The 26,427-nt window shown below is 34.8% G+C and overlaps 2 protein-coding genes across 2 annotated transcripts in view; one reads left to right on the top strand and one right to left on the bottom strand.

The window, feature by feature from the left end:
• The window catches only part of SUZ12 (SUZ12 polycomb repressive complex 2 subunit), a 39,326-nt gene extending 16,372 nt beyond the window's left edge, over positions 1 to 22,954 (top strand). The window contains 11 exon segments of the mRNA XM_074188979.1: positions 4,794 to 4,879; positions 8,076 to 8,307; positions 8,746 to 8,848; positions 11,187 to 11,292; positions 12,535 to 12,712; positions 13,038 to 13,129; positions 13,341 to 13,484; positions 14,066 to 14,223; positions 15,377 to 15,575; positions 17,009 to 17,088; positions 18,490 to 22,954. Coding sequence (XP_074045080.1) covers positions 4,794 to 4,879; positions 8,076 to 8,307; positions 8,746 to 8,848; positions 11,187 to 11,292; positions 12,535 to 12,712; positions 13,038 to 13,129; positions 13,341 to 13,484; positions 14,066 to 14,223; positions 15,377 to 15,575; positions 17,009 to 17,088; positions 18,490 to 18,835 — 1,724 coding nt within the window. The 3' untranslated portion in view covers positions 18,836 to 22,954.
• Positions 22,955 to 24,545: 1,591 nt separating this feature from the next.
• Positions 24,546 to 26,427, bottom strand: part of CRLF3 (cytokine receptor like factor 3) — a 42,081-nt gene continuing 40,199 nt past the window's right edge. The window contains exon 8 of the mRNA XM_074188980.1: positions 24,546 to 26,131. Coding sequence (XP_074045081.1) covers positions 25,875 to 26,131 — 257 coding nt within the window. The 3' untranslated portion in view covers positions 24,546 to 25,874. The remainder of the gene's footprint in view (positions 26,132 to 26,427) is intronic.

The raw sequence follows: 26,427 nt of genomic DNA, 5'->3' as shown, positions 1-26,427 counted from the left end.
TTATTTATGGCTTATATTTACTTAATTTTACACATATAAGGTTCTTGATGTTGGAGGATCTCAACAGGTAATTTGTAACCCTAGTGCCTGATAATAATAGGCACTTGATAAATGAGTATTTGTTGAGTGTTCTAGTTAGCAACTTAGTCAACACCATTAATGATCCTGTCTATATCTTTCAGTAAAAAAATAAGTAAGCCCAAGAACTGATATATACCTTATTGCCAAGAAATTTACTGAACTGTACATAGTTATCTATATGTAGAAATTAACTTAAAACTATTGTTTTAAGTGCTATTTTTTTGTTCTCTAGCTCACTTTAAGAAATAATGGGCATAGGGGCGGCTAGGTGGTGCAGTGGATAAAGCACTGGCCCTGGAGTCAGTAGTACCTGGGTTCAAATCTGGTCTCAGACACTTAAAAATTACCTAGCTGTGTGGCCTTAGGCAAGCCACTTAACTCCATTGCCTGGCAAACAAACACCTAAAAAAAAAAGAAAGAAAGAATGGACATTATTCACTTTTTTATTTTTCAAAAATAAATTTTACTTTTTCTCTTGTGATATTATGATTCTATTGGAATATTTTAGGCCTTTGTAAGATCTCTTAACCCCATCAATTCTTAGCACACAATATCTAGGAACATGGGAAATAATCAATATTTAATGAAATTGATATAGTTAAGCAAAATTTGCCATCATATTAAAAATTATTTTTTCTTTTTTCTTTGAAGTGTTTGCTTGTTCTAATCTTAGATAGCTTTAAAATAAGAAATAACCTGTTGCTTCCTTAGAAGTAGCTTTAAAATTAATGTTGGTTAGGCAAAATTGGATATTTTTAGTTAGAAGGGTTATTTTTTTTTTGTACACTAGAAACAGATTATAGGGAAAACAGGTCTCTGTGAAGATCTGACTTTTCCTTGGTTGTATTCACTGCCTTCTCTGCCAGTTACCCCCTTTCCCCTTCTCACTTTTTTAATGAACATCGCTTGAAAGATATTTCTTGAAATTAGGATTCTACAATGTTGGTTACTATAATATTTGTCTTGTAACATTTTTTTAAAAAAAATTTTTACAAGGCAGTGGGGTTTTAAGCTGTTTGCCCAAGGCCACACAGCTAGTTAATTATTTAGTGTTTGAGGCCGAATTTGAACTCAACTACTTTTGGCTCCAGGTTCAGGGCTCTATCCATTGTGCCACCTAGCAGCCCCTTTGAGTAGCCTTTTTAAAATATCTTGGATTTTTAGTGACTGCATTCATTTTTATTGGCAGTATCTTTTTTACCATCCCTTATTTTTTAGAAATTTGATAGTGAGATTAAGATAGTATGTGCATTCAGTGTTAAATAAAAAAATAATTATTGAGCACCTATTATAGAGCCAAGAGCCTTGGTGTACTAAAAACATCCTAAGAAAGGAATGTCCCTTGACCTGAAGAGATTACATTGAGTAAGGGGGTGGATCTGATCAAGGAGGCAGGAAAGGACTCATGGAAGTTGATTCTGGAACTAAAGTTTGAAGGAAACCTAGTTCTCTGAGAAGTAGAGGGGAGAGGAGGGAATGCATTCCAGGCATGTTGATTAATTAGGCTATGCAATAAAAATGGAAATAATGTCATAGGAGAGGAAAAGCTGGAATACATTACAGAAAAATGAGTTATAGAATCCAAACTGTTGAAGTAGGTGACTTTTTTACAAGGCAGTGGGGTTAAGTGACTTGCCTAAGGCCACACAGGTATTTATCAAGTGTCTGAGGCCAGATTTGAACTCCCGTGCTCTGGACTCCACTTTGTTCAGTGTTCTATCCACTCCTCCACCTCGCTGCCCCTAGTAGAAGACCCGAAATATTAATTTTTAGTAGTTGGTGGGAAAAAATGATGGTCGAAAGTAAATAACATAATAAAGAACTTTATTTTCAGACTATTCTTGCTCATCTGCTTTAGAAACTTTTTTATAAGCTTTAATGAAAATGATGATAGTAACTGAAGAATTTAGAGCAGTTGAAAGTCCAAAATGAAGAAAACCTGACAGCTGGGAAGTGATGATGTGTAGAGCTTAGTAGGCGAGAGAAGAGGGAAGGAGAGCACATTCTCTTCCAAAAATTATAATGATCTCTACTAAACACATGCTCTGAGTCTTAATGTTTTACAGAATTTTTATTTTTTCATTATACATGTTATGGATAACATTTCAACTTAAAGCATTTTATAAAATATTTCTTTAAAAATCTCTCATTTTTTTCATTGTTTATTTTCTTTAAAATATTGATGAGGAAGGAAGCCTGATTAGAGTTTGGAAAATTTGTTTCAAATACGACTGCATTCTAATCCTGGATGCATGTCACTGGACAAGTCTACACTTCTGTTTCCAAAGCAACTGGCTAAAACTACCAATTCCAAGAAAATTCCATAAAAGTGATGAAATCACAGGTCTGGTGTCCTCAGTTCTCATCTTCAAGTTATTTAACATACATAACTCAGTTTTTGAAGATAAGTTGATTGTATTTTTCTGAAGATAAGGACATTTTTTTCAGCCACTGCAATAAGATTAAAAACTATTTAGGAAGTTTTATCTAGTTAAATTTCTCTATGTTGAATGTTTAAAGGTAATTCTTCTTAGATTGTTATGAAAATACATGAAAAACTCACATTCTAAAAATGCCTTTCAGTTTACTAAGGTTTTCTTATTTACACTTTGTAGACTGTGATAGTTACATTAAAAGTTACTAATTCCTAAGGAAAAAACTAGCAGGACTGGATGATTTTTTTAAAGTGAATTCTTTCAGATTTTCTTTCTTTTTTGAAAGGCAATGGAGTTGGGACATCTAGGTGGTCCAGTGGATCTGAGGAGGACCTGAGTTCAAATGTGGTCTCAGATACTTAATTATCATTCTAGCTGGTTAAACTTGGGCAAGTTACTTAACCCCATTGCCTTAAATTTTAAAAAATAAAAGAAATTAATGAAGTTAAGTGACAAGGTCACATAGCTAGGGGTTTAAGGCTAGATTTGAACTCTGGACTCGAACTGGTGCTCTATCCAGTGGGTCACCTGGTTGCCCCAAATTCTATTAAAGTTTCAAAGAACATTTCTACTACTATTTGAAAAATGAATATAAAAGGAATCCTACCAAATTCATTTCATGACATATAATCCTGATCCCTAAATCAAAAAGAATCAAAACAGAAGAGAAAGAAAACTGGACTAGTTTTCTTAACAAATATTGGGCCAAATATTAGCAGGAATGTCACAGAGCAATATATCACAAAGATCATAGACTATCACCAGACTGGATTTATAAAAGTTATTGACTTATCAATAACTAAAATAAAACCACAAGATTATTTCTGTGGATGCTGATTTAAAATTCCTGATTTATTCACTTAAATATACAGAAATAAATGAATTTGTCCTTGAAATGATGTCATATATGTTGAAAATTTAATATCAAGTTTATTTGTAATGAGAATGAGAACCATTTGTTCTGTGAAACAAGAATGTCCATTATGAATTACTATTCATTGTTGTTACAAATGTTAGCTACTGGAATAAGACAAGTATTAGAAATTGAATGAAATAGGCATATGAACAGAATAATTTATCTAGAGAACCCAAGAAAGGGAACTGCAAAAATGAAGTAATAAATTTTAGCAAAGTTACAGGATAGAAATTAAAACCACATGTCGTTAACATTTCTGTGTATAACCAACAAAGTCAGTATAGTGTATTTGGGAATTTACCCTAGGAAATACATAAAAAAAATTATAGAACACTTGACACAAAAAAATCGAAATAATGCTAGAACTAAGAACACTAAATTAATTGGATTATTTAGTGCTACATTTTGGTAGCAAAAAATTACTTAATGAATCAAGAACCTTCATAGAAATCAGCACAAAAAGAAAGTTAGGAATTTAAGTGCCAAAAAAAAAAATATCTAAAAACAGTCCAAAAAAGGGAAAATGAAGGTGACCTAAATCAATTTATGAATGGGCAGTTTTTGGAAATAGAAATCAAAACTATCCTTAGACATGTGGAAAATGCTCTCAAATTGCAAATTGATTCTACTTCATGCTTATCAACCTGGAGATGACAAATGAGAAGAAAAAGTTGTCATCTCTAGCTGAGGTTAAACCTTTTGTAATACTATTTTCATAGGACAGGGAATAAAACTTGGGATATGAGGAAAAAAGTTTAAAAAAGGCCCATGGGAGTAAAGGATTAAGCCTTTGTCTTAAAAATTCATTTTCATATGTGTTTAAAGCATGTTTTCAAGGAGTTGCTGAATACAGATTTTGTTTTCATACTTCAGTAAAAGATAAAACTTGTAAAGATTTTGGAGTTAAGCAAGAAATATATAGATTAAAACCTTCTTTTTAGGTGCAAATTTTTTTTTTCTTGGTCTCCAGTTTTCAATTTTAGATTCACTACCATTACCATCGAGAAGGCAAACTATATCAGTTATACTTGTATTTTTCCAGTATATTTTAAAAATAAAAAACACTCCAGAACTATGGTTACATTTTCATAGGAAATGTCCTCCCCTGATTTTGTAGCTTTTTGTCTTACTAAAATTGCCTAAAGATGATAATTGTGTCTGAAGGAGGAGGTAGAGGTCAAGAACTTTTTGATCTACAGCTAGCACTTTTGGGTTGTTTGTCATGATAGGGAAGTTTTACTTTTTTAAGAAAGTATTTCAATTGACAATGATTGACAAAATCTATTGACAGTATATTTTTAATGTCATGGGTATAATGTATTCTTTGCAGAATAATTTAGACTGTTGATTTTTCCATTTAGATAAGCCATCACAAAACTCAGAAAATGAACAAAATTCTGTTACCCTGGAAGTTCTACTTGTGAAAGTTTGTCACAAAAAACGGAAGGTAATGCATAAAATTATTACATAGCTAACTTTAGTGGAATGTTACTATGAATGAATACATCCTATGGTAGTCCCTGAGTTCACCAGCATGAATCAGGAGATAATTATTACTCAGAGATATTGTAACTTCATTTGTGAGGTAAGGTGTGCCCAATGAAACAAATCGTTAATTTAACTTCTACTCAAAGGTAGAATATCATGAGGAAAAAGGACAGTTCTGCAAAGGGAAAAGAGAAGCCTTAGAGATGCCCTTTTACTTTGAGGTGGCATCTCTCCTTAAACCTTTAAGGAACAACATTCAAGATATATTGTATGGTCTGTTTTATTGGCATGGATACTTTTATTGGTAAGAATTGTATCCATTGGTTTTTCTTAAATAAAAATTTAGTTACAAGCCTTTTTGTAATTAAGTAAGTCGATCGACTGTTCCTCTCACAGGCTGTCTTTGTGGGAGAATTTCTATCTGCAGGTATGGGTATGAGTGTTGTGTGATAGCTTATGTCAGAGTACCAGTGGCAAGGTGGTGCATGGACTATATAAGTATTTAAAAGGCAAGTGAAACTAAATTGGATGCCACTACGTGAATTATAAAAACCAACCTGTTTGAATTTTGAAGAGTTAATCAAATTTATTCCATTTCATTTGTCTTCATTTGTTCCTGAATCTTCATTTCCTCTATCTCAAGTTTTTCACATTTCATAGAAAGTATGTAAATATATAGAATGATTGATTCATAGTTTTGAGAAATTGTATGGTATAATGATAAAGTTGAGGATGGAATAGCAAAGAAAGTTATCCCATAATGAGTTCAACTTTGTACATAGAAAAGAAAGCTTAAGCACCTGAACAAGGCAGATCAGTATTTCCTGATGTCAGGTGTCTGAGTTGATAGAGTACTGGTCCTGCTCCCCGAAACTTAAATATTTACCTAGCTGTGTAACCTTGGGCAAGTCCCTTAACCCCATTGCCTTTCAAAACAAAACTAAAAAAAGCTCCCATCAGGAGCCCCAGCAGTGCCAGCCCTACTCACCTCTTCACTTATGTTAACACTTCAGCAGCACTTAGCTCTACTTTTCTCCAATATGCACCTTCTAGTGCCCCCCAGGCCATCAGATTTAGATATCTTAATATATTGTTAACTATATTCCTGTAAATAAAGGTCATATTTTTGTTGTAGTGTTGGGATTCCCACAAAATTTTTTACCATCAAATGAGACTTTAGTATTTACCATTTATGTCTGACATGCTGTTTTCATCATGAAATACCTTGTTTTCCTTAAACTTTTTAGGCCCATTTGCTTCAAGTAATTGCAGTGTCCTAGGCCCAGAACAAAAATTTAAATTAAAAGCAGTGGTGCCTTAGTCTTGGGGTTCACCATAAATGTAATGAAGCCACCACCATCATGTCTTTCCCCAACTTCTTTCCACATAACCACTTCCATTGCTTTTAAGGTTTTCCCAGGACCTCTAAGGTAATTTTTTGAGACTACACCATTTCTTCTATCTCTTGTGTGCTTCCCCACCCCCACCCCCCATAGTTTTGGCTTTTAGTTGGTATCCATTGTAGATACTACTTGGGTGTAGTTAGAACCATCACCCTCATCATTACCTTTATTTTCTGTCTACTCTGCCCAAGGGTGACTATGGGAACTTGTCTGTGCTCCATTGATACTCAGTTGCTATGACTGCTGTTGAGAACTGACTCCTGGTTGGGACTGGAGTGAGCTGATTGCTCACTAATTATAAGTAGACTGTCAGTACCTGCTTCTGCTCTCCACCCTAGTTCCTCTCGCCTGCATCAGTGTAGCCCATCCTCCTAACTCATCCTTTCATGCAGCTGTAGATAATCTGAATGACCAGAGATACCTGTATAATTTTGTTCCCCCAGCAATATTGTTATGCATTTGATTGCTCTCTTTGTAGTAGCCTTGAGGAGACTTCATCCTGTAACTTGTGGAGCTTGTTGTGTCATACTTCCATACCTGTACCCTCCTGAACAGCTTGAAATGAGGAGATGTCCTTGATAAATAAGTTAATAATATTTCCACTAACTCTTGCTTCACATAGTTTCCCCCATTTCCAGAGTGGAGTTACTTATTTTGTTATATGCAATATTTGTAATAGTTAAGATTAGGAATGAGGCAGTTATTAGTATGTCAGTCAGCAAATTCACGATATTCTGATAAGTGCTGTGGATCCAGGTGCAATAAAAGAACCCTTCCCTATCCACAAGAAACTTATGGTTGATATAAGTAGTACATATTCAGAAAGAGAACTAGCCATTGAAGAGTTCAGGACAGGCTGTAGAAGACAATATCCAAACTTTAACGTGAAAGAGGAATAGATAGAAATACTGTGGAGCATTCCAAATCTATGAGTTGCATGGCAGTAGGGGAGTAGGTGGGAAAGTCCAGATGATTTGCGTTTAGGTACTTGGTTAGTAATGTGCCTGAGTCTTGGAAGCTGATAATACCATCCAGGAGAGACTTGATAAAGGTCTAGCCCATCTGGCAGCTGCCTGACAGGGCTACAGTATTCAGAAGATAGAACATAATTTGGTAGCTTGACTGAGTTTGTGAGTTGATGGAGATTGAAGACAATGAAATGAGACACCAGCCTGATGGTGATGCTATTAACAAACATAAGAACTCGCTTAAGGGGAAAGGTGAGTTCAGTTTTACATATTGAAATCAAGAGAACCAGTTTGAGATATCCTATGAACAATTGGTGATTTTGGAAGTATGGAGGGCAAGACTAGTTCACTATGGGGGTAGATCTGGCTGGACATTATCTGTGACTAGATGAAGGTTACCATTGTAGGGGCTAAAGGAGGCTTCAGAAAGGGTATATAGAAAGAAGAGAAACTGAAGGTGTAATCTTGGGGAATACCCCTATTTAGGGGATGTTATTAAAATGATGAGCCTGCAAAAATCCAGAAGGGTAGTGGTCAGACTGGTAGAATAGTATTGTCAAAAATTTCTAAAGAGAATGAAGCTGAATATTCAGGGGGAGAGAGTGGACATTAACAGTGTCAAAAAAAGAATTCTTAACAGAAAGGACCAAGAGCTGTGAGAATTAAGCAATAGATTCTGATAGAGCAGTTGAGTGAAAGAGAGGAGAGACACTGGAACCCTAATGTGTGTATTCACCTCTTGGCAGGGCTAATACTTAACTAAATCTGTTTTTCTTGGTTCTAGGATGTAAGTTGTCCAATAAGGCAAGTTCCTACAGGTAAAAAGCAGGTGCCTTTGAATCCAGACCTCAACCAAACGAAACCAGGAAACTGTCCATCCCTTGCTGTCTCAAGTAATGAATTTGAACCTAGTAATAGCCATATGGTGAAGTCTTACTCATTGCTATTTAGAGTGACTCGTCCAGGAAGAAGAGAGTTTAATGGAATGATTAATGGAGAAACCAATGAAAACATAGGTAATTTTGTTAGCATTCTTTCAGTTTGTGTTAGAAATAGAATGTAATTTAGGAAATTCTGTATAGGAAATAGGCTTTATAAAATAACCATTATGCTAATTTCCATAATGGGGAAAGGTGCAGTTTTCATTATAATACATATACTTTGATGATTACTTGGGAGGGGTTCGGGGAGAAATGTGCATATGCATCTATTATGGTCTAGAATAACACGGCCTTTAAAATAGACAGTTATTTTACGTGGGGAATTTAAATATAAGGCCTTTATACTTAAATATGAATTTTTTGATCTGCTATCCCAAAATATATGCTCCACATATCTTTGTCAGGTATGCAGTGACAGCAAGTCAGTTCATACATTTTTTTGATAGATTGATTTTTCTATGTTTATTGCTAAAAAAAAACCTTGTGTTTTTAAATTTAAATTCTCAAATATAGATGTCAATGAAGAACTTCCTGCCAGAAGAAAACGAAATTCTTCAAATCGTGAAGATGGGGAAAAGACTTTTGTTGCACAGATGACTGTCTTTGATAAAAACAGGTAATAGGAACTGGAGATGAAAACGAAGTTCACCTGATTAATACTCTTACTTAAAAATTCCAAGGCATAATTGTTATTGGTATTACATCTAGAGTCACTAGATTTAAGTCCATTTACTTGATTACAGTCATATAAGAAAGCATTGAACACTTGGTATAACAAAGATTTTATTTTAGCTTTTAATTCCTATCAACATAAAAACTCTTTGAGTACCTACCTGCATGATATATGGCTATGTTGTATTAGATAGTATGAGGTTTGCAGGATTTTTGCTAAGTATTCCTTGAACTTGTCTGACATCTTTTGTGACTGTACATTGATAAATAAAAAATGCAGTCTAAATAAATAATTGGATTGATTGAATACTAACAGAATTTGTTGAAGTTATTTCAATAATGACCTGGTTATTGTATATATTTGCTTTAGATTATATCATTTCCTTTGGGGCTGAGGTATTAATTTTCTTTTAGGATCCAGTTTCCTAATTTGTGCTTTATAACTTCGGCCACTTTGATCCAGTGAAAGAGAAACCATGAACCAGTGTTATTACACTGATGCCTAAAAATTTGGAGGTTGTGGGAAATGATTTCCTGAGTAAGCCTCATGAGTGACACTTGTTACCATTTGCTGCTCAGCAAGAGAAAATAGAATAATAAAAGTTTGGTATATAGTGGCATTTGGGCAAAGGATGGTGTAGTGAATTGTTCTTTCTTATCCATGCAAATGGCAAGTAGCTTATCAGTAGCTCTGATTATTCCCTTTTGTGGACCCTATATGATTTTAAATTCTCAGATAGAATATTTAAGAGATACCTTTTACTTTTGTGGATGATGTTGACAGAGCAACTTTACCCCTATGTCGAAATTTTGGAAAGTTGATTAGCACTTAGTCTGATTCTGAAGTAGACTTAAAAGGGACATATAAGACTTCCCTTCTGAATTTTTAAAGCCCAACTTTATTAATCTTGTTTCCAATTGTAATAAATTGATGGGTTCTTGAAGATGAGGAATGTTTGATTTTGTCTTTTATATTTCTAACATGGTGAGGTGCTTCATAAATATTAAGTCACGTTTATGAGTTAGAAGATTTTCTCTTTACAGGTATATCAGTGTTGTTTAGCTGATAATTTGGCATAATCAAACAACGATACTTTTGGCATGTTCAGAATTGCATATCTGATTAAATAACTTGCCTATTGCTAATTTAGTAAGAACATATGTCCTATAGTGTTTTGGTTAGTCATTTTATATTTCAGTGTTCCTTTATCTTTCAAAGTTGCTGTAATTGTAAATAAATGATGTGATTTTCTTGGCTCCATGTTTTACTTTAAATCAAACATATTGAATGTTTTTATCAGTAACTCAAATCTTAAATTTTTTTTCTCCAATTGGTAAATATAAAGGTTATCCTGTTTAGCTAATAGAATTGAATTGATTGATCAGTTAAATAGATGACTTTGTTAACTATTTGTGATATTTATAATATATAATCAGTATTTTAGAATGTTAAAGCTGGGAGGGGGGCCCCTAGGTTGCACAGTGAATAGAGCACCGGCCCTGGAGTCAGGAGTACCTGAGTTCAAATCCAACCTCAGACACTTAATAATTACCTAACTGTGTGGCCTTGGGCAAGCCACTTAACCCCACTGCATTGCAAAAAAAAACAACTTAAAAAAATGGGGCAGCTAGGTGGCGCAGTGGATAAAGCACTGGCCCTGGAGTCAGGAGTACCTGGGCTTAAATCCGGTCTCAAACATTTAAGAATTGAATAGCTGTGTGGCCTTGGGCAAGCCACTTAACCCCATTTGCCTTGCAAAGATGTTAAAAAAAAGAAAAGAAAAAAACCTGGGAGGAACTTTAAAATATAATATAAATTTCTCACTATAGAAGAAATTGGAGAAAGTAAATTAATTGGCCCATAAGTGTACTATCTATCTGTATATAATGTTTTTCTGCATCCTTTTGCCAACTTTTTATTGTGGCATGTTGAAATGTTTAATTTCTTAGTGTCCACAGAAATTTCAGTTTGACTAGTAGCTGTTTATAAGTACGTTTCTTTGAAAGTGGAGATGCACATTTTTAATCCTTTAATTCAAATTTATTTTCAGTAATACATTATCTACTCACTTCTTCCATGAGAAGTAATAAATAATAACAAATAATAAATTTGTTATAAATATGAATTATCAGATTCTATTCATATTTTTTTAAAGAATGATGTGTATTCTGATTTATTCTTTTTTCACATTAACATTTTCTAAGTGGTTATTATTGTATAAAAGACAATAGTCTTGCTAAATAATGAACAAAGTTTAATTCAAAATGTGTTTGCTTAATAGGCGCTTGCAACTTTTAGATGGAGAATATGAAGTAGCCATGCAGGAAATGGAAGAATGTCCCATCAGTAAGAAAAGAGCAACATGGGAAACAATTCTTGATGGGAAAGTAAGTAATTAGAATTTGTTTTTTGACATAATTTGCAATGAGCATTCTGTGTGTGTGTGTTATAAAATAATTCTCTATGTCCTCATCCAGTGTGGTTTGTTGTGTCTATGTATTTATAAAAATCTTTATAGAAAATTCACCTCAAATGGTGGAGTGCCTTTCTGTTTTTTAATATTATAGATGACATTTCAATTCTTGGGCTGTTTATCATTTTAGAACTTGAGTGCATTACTGGTAAAAAAAAAATTTTGATTATGTTCTCCAGAAACTGGGATTTCTAAATTAGAATAATGCCTTCATTTCACCTTCTAAGATAATTTATAGAAATGGTTCTAATTTTATGTGGTTCTTAGGGGTAATTATACTGGTAACGAAAAAGATTGAGTACTTCGTCTATAATACTCAATTGACTTCTTAAAAATTGGTTTCATTTCTTTTATTGAACCACAACTTTAAAATCTATTCCACAGGTAACAGCTTTGTTCTCACAGTAGATGAGTGGACAGAAAATTAGCCCTGATCAGCCCCAGAATTTCTTAGTGACGAATTTTTTCCTACAAAACAGATTCCAGCCATGTTCAGCCATTTTCTATCCCCCCCCTTTTTTTTTTGTAAGGCAAATGGGGTTAAGTGGCTTGCCCAAGGCCACACAGCTAGGTAATTATTAGGTGTCTTGAGATCAGATTTGAACCCAGGTACTCCTGACTCCAGGGCTGGTGCTTTATCCACTACGCCACCTAGCCACCCCTTCTATTCCCTTTCCAAAAAACACCAGCCTCATTACAAGGTTGGATTTGAAATTTGAAAAGCAAGTAATCTGTGTTGTAGCTTTAAATATAATGAGTCAAGAAGCAGTGAAGCCTAGGCCAAGTTTGTGACTGTAGGAATACTGTGGAATGTAGACATGGACTAATGTTTATTTCTGGTTTAGAGTTTGAAGTAAAAAGGAATCCAGGTGATTCCAATATATTGAGATTGGCTTAAATTTCTGATGAAGATAGAAGGTAGCAATGGAAATAGAACAATGCAGATCGTAAGTGTTGGAAGTGTATTGAGCCATTCATTCAAATCTTCAGTTCTAATATACATATATATATATATATACACACACACACTGGGAAAGACTTTCAAGCAGGCCAAAAGGAAAGGGGTGGGTATTTGGTTTGGGTGTGTTTTGTGAATATCAGTATTTTGTTTTAATACATGGCTTTAGCATTTGTCTTAATCTTTTCTCTTTTTTAGAGGCTACCTCCATTTGAAACATTTTCTCAGGGACCTACACTGCAGTTCACTCTTCGATGGACAGGTGACACCAATGACAAGTCTACAGCTCCTATAGCCAAACCTCTTGCAACCCGAAATTCTGAGAGTCTCCCTCAAGAAAATAAGCCTGGTTCTGTTAAACCCCCTCAGACTTTAGGTAATCAAACATATCTCCATGAGAAATCAAACCTCTTCCCACCATCCTCACTCAAGTGTGTGTGTTGCCTTGGGCCAAATGAATTTCTTCAATTCATGACAAATATATGCAGCATTCCATACAATAAATTCTGAATTTTTTAATTCGTAGTCATACATTTAGAATTAAATTTTTAGTTATCTTTTTGATATAATGTCCAACAGAATCAGACATGAGAACAATGATTATATAAATGGAAAGTTATATTATTAGTATACTTTTTCCATCTAATTGTTGATGATGTGTTTTTATTGAACCATATTAACTAGAAATAATCATTTTTCAGCTGTGAAAGAATCATTATCTACAGACCTTCAAACAAGAAAAGAAAAGGATGTTTTAAATGAACCCAGACAAAAGTTACGAATATTTTATCAGGTAAGCAAAACCTGGTATGATTTTGAAGAAACAAGTTTGGTTTGTTTCTTTGACGGCCACAAGGGTACACGGAAAATATTTTGTAATCCCAACATGATTTAAATGATTTTTTTAATAGTCTATTTAGATTATTTGGATTTTAGCGAAGGGGGCGATAAGATAGTCAAGTATTTTAAAACATATCAATTTTTGCATTTGCCCATTTTTCCAGTTCCTTTATAACAACAATACAAGACAACAAACTGAAGCCAGAGATGACTTGCATTGCCCTTGGTGCACATTGAATTGTCGCAAGCTCTATAGTTTACTGAAACATCTTAAACTATGTCACAGCAGATTTATCTTCAATTATGTTGTAAGTAAGCTTTCCTTTTTAGTTTTCAATAAATTAAAACAAGATGCACATGATATATTTTGTGGACTCTCCTTCATCCCATTTTGGAATTTTTCTTGGCAAGTTTAGTAGAGTGGTTTACCATTTCCTAATGTAGTTCATTTTACTCACGAGAAACTGACACAATTAGGTTAAATGAGTAGCTCAGGCTCATAACAGCTCATCAGTTTGAGGCCAGATTTCAGTTTAGGAATTGTGTATCTGACTTATCTTGGTGGGAAATGAATAAATGATACATTAAAAAAAAAAACCTTCATCTTTTGTCAAATATATTTTAATTATTTTTACAGTAAGGGTTTTTAAAAAATTTTGACAAATTTGTGTTCATTAAACTTCCTTATTAGACTTTGGAACGTAAAGTTTCTTTTCCCCTTCAAATTACATGTCATAAATTGCTGATTTTATATTTTGGAATAATTCTTCAACCATAGCATGCACGTCCCTGTGGCCCTCTGGGAGAAAAATTTACTGTTGGTGATAACTGTATTTTAGGGTTGCTGAAGTAACAAGTTGTCTTACTAATGGTTTAATATTTGTTACAGTATCATCCAAAAGGTGCTAGAATAGATGTTTCTATCAATGAGTGTTATGATGGCTCCTATGCAGGGAATCCTCAAGATATTCATCGCCAGCCTGGGTTTGCTTTTAGTCGTAATGGGCCAGTGAAGAGAACACCAATCACACACATTCTTGTATGTAGGTAGGTAAAAGGTCAAATAGTATATTCCTAATTGGTAGTTTTGGAGGAACTCTTAAGATTACTGGAAGAAAGTATTGTTTTAGGTGCAAATATTAATGGTTTTAGTTTCATGGTGGCAAAATTCATGATTTATACATTCCATAATTTCATCATTTTTTTCCCACCTGTATTGGCATAAAATAATCTTCAGTTTGTTAAAAGCAGATGTAAAATGTAAATGAAGGATAAATGTACTTGGTGGGGTATGTGTTTACAATTTTAATATATTGGGTGTAAGTTTCAGCCGTTGAGACCCTGCTTTGTGACCATCCCTTCATCTCAATCACCCAAATTTTTCATCTTTTTTAACATTAATCTCTTATTTGTACCTCAGACCTTCATTTTTGAAATTATGGTGGCTTCCTAGAATTGTCCCTTGTTTCAAGCTTGTCTTTGTCGACTACAAATCTGTTTCGATTGTCTCTAGTAGAGGGTGAAACACTTATTGGGATAATGAGAAGGGAACACCTACAATCTGTCGAAGTGACTTTTTGACACCCCAGAGAACTCAGTCTGATTATCAATCTCTACCATCTAATTTTTATGATATCGTCCCAAGTAATTTCAATTTCTCTGTAATTTTGTTGCTTTCATCCTGAAAAATAAGCACATTGAACTAGATTGTTCTCAAGGTCCCTCCTAGCTCTGAAATCCTGTTTCAATGTAATTGTTTTTGTTCTTGATTCATAAATCCTTATCAGGAGCCCATCAGTAGCAGTAGAGTAACATTAGTCTGTATACTGAACTAAATTTGAAGGTGAATGAATCATGTTTTCATCTGTAGTCTATTTTGTTTTTCCTAATTCTCTTGTGTTTAATAGTAGCTTCAGGTAACATAATGATTCATCTTTTTTATTTCTATTCTACCTAACTCATTTTCTCTTTGCCATCCTCTTTTCATTTGTTTCTAAAATCATTTCTCTATAGAATTTTCTTATATGCCATTGATCTAAATTCTAGGTTTAACAGATGGAAAAGAATTTTTTGATATTGCATGAGATGCATATAATTTGCTCATTTATGGTCATTTTTGCATTCTGTTCTGTTAAGTGCTCCTATTATGCAAATAAGGTAGCTGATCATTTCTATCTAATTTTTATGGTTACTTCAACAGACCAAAACGTACAAAAGCAAGTATGTCTGAATTTCTTGAATCTGAAGATGGAGAAGTAGAACAGCAAAGGACATACAGCAGCGGACACAATCGGCTCTATTTCCATAGTGACACTTGTTTACCACTCCGTCCCCAAGAAATGGAAGTAGATAGTGAAGATGAAAAGGATCCTGAATGGCTAAGAGAAAAAACCATTACTGTAATTTTCAGTTTCATACTTTCCTTAAAAAAATTCTTTTACACCTTCATTTATTTGGTGATTCATAAAAAAATTAGCACATAACATTATAGATTAACTGGGTGATTATGGTATTAAATGATGGAAAATTTGTTCTGCACAAAATTTTTTTTCCCACTACACTATACACTGGAAGTTTTTCCTTCAAAATTTTCATGCTTCCCATCCAGAATTAATTTATAAGAGATCCTGTTTGGAGAGCTATTCAGGTGCTTTATATTTAATCTTTTTTTCTTTGCGTTTTAACTGATTTTTTTTTTTTCAGTTTTAGGTTTTTTATTTTTTTGCAAGGCAAATGGGGTTAAGTGGCTTGCCCAAGGCCACACAGCTAGGTAATTATTAAGGGTCTGAGACTGGATTTGAGCCCAGGTACTCCTGACTTCAGGGTTGGTGCTTTATCTACTGTGCCACCTAGCTGCCCCTTTTTTTCAGTTTTAAACTTTCATTTTTTGGTAAGATTTTGAGTTCATTTTTTTCTTCCCATCTCCCTCCCCAAGGCAACAAATACATGTACAATTATTTTATTTATATATTTAAGCTCTTTTTTTAATTTTTTTTTTTTTTTAAGCAAGGCATTGGGGTTAAGTGGCTTGCCCAAAGCCATACAGCTAGGTAATTGTGTGAGGCCGAATTTGAACTCAGGTACTCCTGACTCCATGACCAGTGCTATCCACTGTTTCACCTAGCTGCCCCATGTTTAAACTTTAAATCTCAAAGCTTCACTAAGACTTTGGAGCACCCTGTATGTTTTGTTGCTATACTAGGTTTTTTTGTTGTTTTGTTTTGCTTTTTTTGGTAAGGCAAATGGGGATGAGTGGCTTGCCCAAGGGCACACAGCTAGGTAATCATTAAGTGTCTGAGACCTGATTTGAATCCAGGTACTCCTGACTGCAGGGCTGGTGCTTTATCTACTGCGCCACCTAGCCGCCCCACTTATACTAGGTTTTAATAGTGTACATGCATTTGATACTGTTTTCATTTTTATATCTTAACCTGACAACCTGAAGATTTTATTAAGTATATATTGGTTAGATTGACTAGTTATCTGTCTCTCTTTTTTTTTTTAGTTTGGGGGGGGTTTAGGTTTTTGCAAGGCAAATGGGGTTAAGTGGCTTGCCCAAGGCCATACAGCTAGGTAATTATTATTAAGTGTCTGAGACCGGATTTGAACCCAGGTTCTCCTGCCTCCAAGGCCACCTAGCCGCCCCCTAGTTACCATTTTTAAGTATTAATTCCCTTCTGTGCAGGACTACTTGTGTGATAGCTGAATTGAAAATTATGAATGGCTTAGATTGAAGGTAATCAAAATGAGAGAGGCCTACAAACACATCAGCTCTCTCCCCCTTCCCTCCCCTGTATTTATCTTTGATTTAATTTTTCACGTTTATTTTTAGCAAATTGAAGAATTTTCGGATGTTAATGAAGGAGAGAAAGAAGTGATGAAATTATGGAATCTTCATGTCATGAAGCATGGGTGGGTTATTGGTATTTTTATGATGGTTTGAATTGAGTTGAGTTCTGGTGAATATTCTTGTTTTATTGAATTTTTTAACTTCTGGAAGAATTAATTCTCATCATTGCTTTCTAACTTCCTCTTTCACTTAGATCTGGATTATGCTGTCATGATTTTAGAAAGAAAAAAAAATCCACTGCACTGAATGGGAATACATTCAATTTGATTACTTAATGACTTATTTTAATTTTAAGTTTATGACAAAACTTTGCATTTCTGCTTTTGTCAAATTTCTATGTAATTTTGAATTTTTGACGTGTATAAAGAGGTAGCAATAGAGCAATATTTTTTGGACACTCCTGGGGCTCTCTGCATAGTTGAGTTTTTTCTAAAATTCTGTCTATTCTCCAGCAGCAATCCTCATACTTCCTCATTATTCTTACCTCAAATAATTAGACTGTCACAAGCCCCTACCCCCTCTTTAATCCATCTTCCACAAGTACCAGAATGGTTTTGCCAAGGCACAGATTTGATCCTGTCATCTACCTCCTTGATAAACTCCAGTGATTCCCTGTTACCTCTAGGATCAGATTTTTTAAATGCCTATTTGGCATTCAGGCACTTCTCAACTTGGCTGTGACCTCTCCTTGAGTCTTATGTTACTTTCCTCCCTTCTAGCTTTCTTGTTCCTCACAAGTAATACTCTGTCTTTACTTGCCTTGTTCTTCCTTCCCCACCCCCAACCCCCAGAAGGCAGTGCCTCACCTCTGCTCCATGCTATCCCTAGTTACCTTCCAGGCCTGCTTCTTTCTGTGTTCAGCTTTTCCTGATTCCCCTATTCCTGCAGCCAGTGTCTTCCCATCCAAGATTGTGTGTGTGTGTGTGTGTGTGTGTGTGTGTGTGTGTGTGTGTGTATGTGTGTATGTACAGGACTCCGCTCCTGTCCATATGTTTTTGTCACTGGCTGGCATTTACCTGGCCTGGTATATTCCCTACTACCAGCCCTCTTCTCCCCATGGCCATTCCTTGCCTCTAGCATGACAGGTTCTTTCATCGTCCTCCCCCCAAATATGCCTGGGCACTATCCACATGCATTGTGTTAATGATAACCAGGGTCAACATGAGACCTGGAAAAAACAGTATGATTAAGTTTTCGCTTAGTGAAATTGTGCAGGCACTTGGGAAATTGTGTAAAAAAGAAGTTTTTCTAGTTTGGCCATCATATACAGAAATTGTTCTTTCCATTAAAATATTACTTCTGTAAACATGTGGAGATTCAGTCAATTCAAGATCATTCAAATATGTGAATTTAAGCATATTCTTAAGCTAATTTCTAACATAATACTGATAACTACTAGCCTTGATAATTCCATTTTGTGATAGCTTCTTGCTGATTCATATGTTTCGTTTTTTGTTACATAGGTTTATTGCTGACAATCAAATGAATCATGCCTGTATGCTGTTTGTAGAGAATTATGGACAGAAAATCATTAAGAAGAATCTCTGTCGAAACTTCATGCTTCACCTGGTCAGCATGCATGACTTTAATCTCATTAGCATAATGTCAATAGACAAAGCAGTCACAAAGCTCCGTGAAATGCAGCAGAAATTAGACAAAGGAGAAGCTGCTCTCCCTGCCAGTGAAGAGTCGACTGAAGAGCCAAATGGGACCTCCAATGGCTATGGTGACATTCACCCAAGGGAGAGGATTTCTGACACAGATACAGTCTCAGGGGTTTCTAAACAGAGCAAGAAACAAAAACTCTGAAAGGCAAAATGCGTGTGATGGACAAACACTGAAAACCATTCTGGGGAGTGCACTCTGTAGGAAGAGCTTCTCTTCTCTTTTATTTTGTAAATCATAGGTTCCAACCAGGCACTGTTAGATGAAGTAAATGATTTCAACAGACATTGTATCAGGGTTAACTTGCCTTCATTATGCAAGTAATACATGTCGATCAGTTGTAGTGATGTCGTTGCAATAGTCTCCAGTTTGAGCATGAAGAGCAATACTTCATAAAAAGCTTTTATTTTGTAACTTCAGCGATTAATGTCTCATGAAATCTATTGAATTGATAATATAAAACATACATATACATATAAATTTTAAGTTTTTGCATTTGTGACTTGTTTTCCTACTTTGTAATTGTGAGAGATATTGGGGGGGAATTAGAATATAATTCACTTTTTAAGCAATTTAGACATTCAATTAGATTTTGGCCAAATTATGCACATTACTATTTCAGTTTGACCTTGATCCTTGCTTCTTGAAATCATTTATCAATTTTGAATGAAGACTCACAAATTTGGACTTAGTTGTGCATCAAATTGATTAGTTTTATTTTTCCAAACAATAAGCTAGCACTTGACTTGTGCCTGTTTGGGAAGATCTTGGACTTTTCACCTTGATAACATAAGCTACCAGCCTGAGTAGTTTGGTTTTTGTTTCTGGCAGTTGTGTTTTTATGTGGATAATTTTGATGCGTTTGCTCACCCAGTGTATTCTTTTAAACTTGAACATTTTGCTCTTTTTCTTTTAAAATTAAGTAACCACATACTGAAATTTCAGGCATCCACATCTTCTCAGTAGCTTTCTAACATAGCATCCTGAGGGAAGAATTTTCAGATGCTAATTTCAAAAAGGAGAGGAACTCCCTTTAAGGTTGGACAAAGAAGTTGTTCCACACGGAAGTGTGCTGCCCCAGCAGGACCCTCACTCCATCCAAACTCATGTGAAGAGTCCTGAGCATTTTCATCCTGTAGTTGCACACATAAACAGTTGAATTTTCTCTAGTGGGAAGTTGTTTCACTACTGGCACAATGTCAGCACCAACTCCAAGCACTGTGGTTGAGAGTCATCACCTCAATTTTTTATTATCCTTAAAATATTGCATTTTCATATTCTTTATTTATAAAGGAACAATGCTGCTGTAAATACAGGTATTTTTAATTTTTTATTTCATTCCTCCACCATCAGATACAGTTCCCTATTTTGTTAGTGAGGGGATATGTAAGCTTTCTAATGGTGTCTTCAGAAATTTATAAAGTGTAAATACTGATTGGGTTGGTCTTAAAGATGTGTTTAACTGTGAGACTATTTAACTAATGGTGTGGATGTGATCTGTCATCCAGTATTAAGTTCTTAGTCACTGATTTTTGTGTAAAAATAGGAAAGAGGGAAACTGCAGCTTTCATTACAGACTCCTTGAGTTGTCAGCTCTCCAGTGATGAGTTCTTGTAACTCAAAGTATGCCTCCGGATAATGGATCTCAAGCATTTCTCTCTGGCTTTAATTTGCTAAAGCTGTGCACATATGTAAAAAAAATAGATTATTTTAGGGGACATGTAGGTCTAGAATTATTGCTTATGTCATTTCTTAAGCAGTTATGCTCTTAATGCTTAAAAGAAGGCTAGCATTGTTTGCACAAAAGTTGGTGATCCCCCCAAAAAATAGTAATGAAATTACTTCTGTTGAGTAAACTTTTTATGTCATCTTATAATAAAAGCTGAAAATAGTCCCTTTGTTTCTATTTATAAAAAAAGATGCCTTTTCTATATGTACCCTTGATAAGAGATTTTGAAGAAATCATGTAAGCTGGTCAGCATTTGAATGGTACAGTAGATGTGTTTTAAATGGGAAAAAATTCAGTTGTTGAAATGGACCTTTGTTTTTACATTAAATGTTTATTTGAAATCAAATGATTTTGTACATAAAGTTCAGTAATATAAAAGGTGTATTCTCTTTTTTTCATGAACTAAGGCAATTTCTAACAGTTAATCAGACTCCATTCTATGTATGTATAAGCCCCCAGTGTACAAACTCATGTCAATATATTCCCTTTTCTAGACCACTATTAATGACTATTTACTTAAGCAGCTTATTTTGCTGTTTCATATTTGTTGCATTGAACATGGAATTTTTCCTGAAAAGGAGGGAATATTTTATAAAATTATTTTTGTTTGCTGTCCTGTAAGCACACAATATGATCCTGATAAAATGGGGATTAACTGATTTATATGTAGAAATTTGCTTTTTTTTACTTAACTCTTCAGCCAATAAGCTAAACTGTATTACACTGCCACCAAACTATCCCCTATTCTCAGTATCTTTTTACAAAGTAGTATATGTAAACTTCTACCATGTATTTTTACTCTTGATGCAGTAAGAAGAGAATGCCTTCCCTGGAGTTGGGCTGATGATTGGTCTCAACCACTTAATAGCTGTGCAAGTCACTTAACTGTCAGCCTCAGTTTTTTTAACTTTAAAATGAGCTGTAGAAGGAAATGATAAACCAATCCACTGTCTTTGCCATCAAAAGTTGAACTGGGGTCAAAAAGATGCCTAAATTGAGACATTTACACTTGTAGAAGATATTTAAGGAAGTTTAAAACCTTTGCATAGCAGGAAATTGTTTCTGTGACACTTGAAATAGGTTATAAATAAACATAGTTAAGTGATAGAAATGTCCAAGAGGTAGGCTAGAGCAGTATTGCTGCAATGGGTAAGCTAAGTAGTGAGGGCCCTTGACAGTGACATGGCAACTGTTAGAGAGGAGAGATAGAAAGAATCAAGGACAAGGATACTTGTAGTAGTCTAAAACTAAAAAGGTGATCTACTATTTTGACAACTGATATTGTGGAAGCGGTCCCTTGTTAGGGAAGTTGGATTGAAGTTCAGCTTCACTAGGTCCTGACCAAATATTGTTCTGGCATAGCTTGGTCTTCTAAAAGCTAGGTGTTTTCCCAGGTCATAATATGTGGCAATATTCATCAAAAGTCATTAAGGTTACTTAAAAGGAGAGACCCAAGAATGACTACTCTTCCTCCTAGAAAATATAAGCTGGGAGGTAACTTCGTTTTAATCCAAGATGAAAAAAAAATCGGGACAAGAAGACCCTTAGACTTTATGTCCAAAGCATTCTGCGCCAAAACAATGTCCAAATGGACTTAGCCTTTAGTCCCATTTGTTGTCCAGTTGAGGAAATTTGGAGGTTTGTAAACCCCAAGATATCTTACCAGGCCTTTGAGATCAGATTTGAACCCAGGTCCTCCTGACTCCAGGGCCGGTGCTTTATCCACTTCACCACCTAGCCGCCCCAGGAGAGACTTCTTGATGGAGAATGGGAGAGTTGCAATTAAGGTAGTATGATCTTACTGGCCAAACCTGCCAAATGATTGGATTTGTGTGGTGAGAGGAGGAAGAATTAAGATCACTCTAGGCCATTGAGTCTCAGATTCAGGATTATGGTGTCTAGAGATTAGAGGATTGGTGATTATCCATATTGGGCCTGCTAATATTGACATGCGCCCTGGTTATCCCTGGCAATGTACTGGAGCTCCAAAGGAAGATTAGGGATGGTGTATAAATTTTAAATTGTACAATAGAATAGTCAAGGAAAAGTGAGATTAGCAAAAGTGCAAAAATGAAAAAGGGTCCTAGAAAGAACCTCCAGGACCAAAACAAAACTGGGAAGGTGGGAAATAGCAACCTGGAAATTTTCACTTAAGGGGAGATAGCACATGTGCAGGAGGGAGTGATCACAACTATTATAAGCTAGTTGAATGATAAACTTCATCAGTAAATCTACTGATAACCCCAGGAAGGAATAGAGGCATTAGAGGGAAAAACCGAAGAGGTGGAAGATGAGGAATAAACCCAATTACGGAAGTAAATAGTCATTAATAGGAATTTGGTTATTTTTTAGTGTAGGACAACATAGATTGAACGGGTAAAAGAGCCAAATAAAGTTTGAAGTAATTTGGAAGTCTGCATTTTATACATCAATGATAGAAGAGCTTTTACATGGAGGAGGTAGATTATAGATGGGCCAAGCTGCAATTTGAGACAAAAAGATGGGATCAAGGGGGTAAGGACAGGGCAAGGAGAAGACATCTTCATTAATATTGACAAGAACAAAGAAAAAAGGGAGTATGGGGGGGCTAGGTGGTGTAGTGGATAAAGCACCGGCCCTGGAGTCAGGAGTACCTGGGTTCAAATCCAGTCTCAGACACTTAATGACCTAGCTGTGTGGACTTGGGCAAGCCACTTAACCCCATTTGGGAGTAGTTTAGTAAAGGATTCCTGAATAGAACAGAGGAATGAACTCTGGACTAAGGGTCTCTTATTTTCTCAGTAACAGGAGGTGAAATTCTCGAGACAAAAATGAAAAAACTTGAGGAAATTTAAATTGGAAAATTGTTGAATGAAGTAGGATAGTCAGGGAAGAAAAAAAAAAGCTTGCTGGGCAGTAGTGAAAACAGTGAAAATACCAGAGGATAGATCTGTAGAGACCTCAGTCCAAACTGCAGCATTCATCTGATAATTTGGTAGACAGATCTTGAGTTCTTTCCTGGGGAGTTTCTAGTGCACCAGTTTTGTCAATTCTAGAATTACAAAGTCAAAAACTAAAGTAAGGCACCTCAGTTCTTTATTAATGTCTTCAGGATATCAGTTCTGAGATTACTACAATCAGGATCTTTGTTCCAGGTCTGTCATTTGGGGTCTCTGTTTTGTAATTTTGGATAACTAAATGATTTCATTAGGTTTATATTTCCAGTTCTGAGTTTTGTTCAGTTTCTACTTCTGTTCATTGCTTATATATGAATTCATTAAGATTTCCTATTGCATCTCTGTATTAGTTATTTCCTTCATTATTTCCTCTCTTTTTGGTTTCTTAACTCATATGATCAGCCAGGATATACAGCTTTCACTCTCAGTTTTGGGAGCAATAGCAATGGAAAAACAGAAATATCAATTTACTTACTCTATTGCTTTTCTTAAAAACAGTTTTTGTTCAACATCTTTCATTGTATGCATTTGGGGTGCCTATCAGGATCCACCTAAATGATTTCTTCCTATGGCTTCTAATATTTTATTTGATTCAGCTGTTGCACAATATTTTTCTTTGTCATGATTTAAAAACACTACTTTGTCTTTTCTTGGTTTAGCTGGATTTTTTTCCTTTTCTTTTTCATGTTGTTGAGGAATCTGAGAAACCCAACCCTATGGACTGATCTCTGAATGTTTCCTAACAGAGCTTCAAGTAAGCTCAAGAATGAATTGTGTTACCAGTCTGAATTAGTTCACATTATAATCAGGCCTAGTAGAATGTGTCAACCATGTAGTTTCCTTTGGTAGATCTTTTTCTCCTGGATGTCAGATACCATTTCAAACGGATTCATCAGCAGTATTGTTTTAAGTAACATTGTTCATAATTTGAGTGAAAATCAATATCTGGATTAAGTTCAAAGAAGTCTGAGTTAGGACTACAGTAGAATTACAGTTTCCTTAAAAGAGTAAAGTACATGAGTTAAATGACTGAAAGAAGACAAATGAATTTTGCTGATATTGAATGTTGACATTTTTCTTATGTTATAATATGTTTAAACAAAGAACATCCCTGCCTCACTAAAAAAAAGCATAAATTTCATTTAAAGAATAGGTCCTACAAGAACCAGGTTTACTAAGTCTCCTGCAAAAAAAAAAAAAGCTGCACATGTGTTTTGTACTTTATTTTATTCAAGTTCAGTTCTAATAGATAATGCATTTTTCTTTGTCACAACCTATCACAAACCAAAATGAAAGACTGCTAAGACATAAAAAAAAAAATCAAAGGGACAATGTCATGATTGTCAAACAGGGAAATAAATCCCATAATAAATTATCTTACAAAAATATCAAACTTGTTTTTTCAAACATGTTCCTACCGATAAAAAAATTCACATTAATTTTTTTAAGTTGGTATAGCTAGTTAAGACCATTATTTTAACACAGTAGGGCTAAAAATAAATATTTTACACAAATGTAAAGTCATCTCAAAAAAAATCAAGTATTTTCTGTTTGGTCAGTCCTTAAAGGACAAACAAGCTGATAAACGAATACTAGAGATCATGTGCCATATGCACACATGCACACGCGCACACCAATAAACGTAATACGGCTAACACTGTATATACTACTTCTCGAAGTAGTTTTACCCTGTCAACATACTCTAGAATATGTCAAACTTCACTGTAAAGTTTGAGTAAAAGAAAATACTTTGGTAAAATTAGTATACACTTTTCTTTTTTGCTTCAAGCACAAAAAAATAGATGCGTTGAAGACTATTAAGTATTATTACTGAATGCAAAAATTCAACACTATTTTTAAGAATCCCTGAACGTATAAGGCACACTGGTAAAGAATAGCTAATCTAAGGAAAGAGCAAAAAAGGATTTTGATTGCTAGCTGGATCTTTTTTTTTTGGTTATAAATTAAAAGATATATAGGAAGAGAAGGTAAACGTAAAAAAAGGAAACAGGAATGTTCCACAATCTGCAATTCTGAACAACTATAACATACAATGTGGAACTTACATTCCATCTACTGCTGTTAGTGAACTACAACTGCATCATGCCTGAAAGCTTTTATAAAACTTTGGTCTTAAAATATGCAGATTTAATTAATTGTAAGAGCATGTAAATGTAGTTCTATTATAACAACCAAGGTTAATAAGCAGTGAAAGGTTTTGGGACAGGCTATGTAAGAAACTCCTTTCCCATATATCCCCACCTCCACATTTAATTCTGAGAAATCCATTTAAATTTTATAATGTGGAATTTGCTTACCATATACTTGGAAATAAACTTGACTGCATTATGCTTTTGTCAAAAAAATACATATATTTTTAAATGAATCCTGTTAGAAACACATTCAATTTCTAAACTGCCTATCTGAGAGATGAATCTGGCTTTGTCACTTAATCAAACCTGGATGAGAATATCTCTGATGCTAAAAATCTTCAGTCTGATACTAATTAAACAAAATACTAAAACACTAATACTTTCCAACCAGGGTAAAAAAATGAACATCCAAAATAAAGAGATACATATGATTGATCAAGTAACCAGTCAAAAACCACTTCCCTATTATTAGAGCTAATAGTTACTCTCAGCTTAAAGCTCCCAGCATCATTATTATTAGTGGTAACGAGGGTTACTGCTTCCATGTCGAACGTGACTGTCGTTCCAGAAGTAACTGCTGGCAACTGATTTGTCATCTCCTTCCCGTTTACAAAAACGGCACCTGAAACAAACAGGAAGAGAAAGCATCACTTGCATGTATACATGATAATGAAGCTGAACAAAGAGGCAGAGTCTGGCAGTCCCCTAGAAACTACTGAAACCCTGAGTCCATGATAGGCCGGTTTTTATTTTGGATAAGTTAAGAATCTAAGTTATTTTAACAAATTCTGTGGCTTAAATAGTTCAGAATGTCAGTCTTTCACAGATCATAACTAAATGATTTGTTCCCAGTACAATGAAAGACACAGCTGTGTCTGATGATGTAAAAACACTGACTCCTCTAAAACTGATTTCACC

The sequence above is a fragment of the Macrotis lagotis genome, chromosome 5 (genome assembly GCF_037893015.1).
Source record: "Macrotis lagotis isolate mMagLag1 chromosome 5, bilby.v1.9.chrom.fasta, whole genome shotgun sequence".
NCBI lineage: Eukaryota > Metazoa > Chordata > Mammalia > Peramelemorphia > Peramelidae > Macrotis > Macrotis lagotis.
The sequence above is the reverse complement of the archived record's forward strand: the minus strand, read 5'-3'. Positions and strand labels throughout refer to the sequence as shown.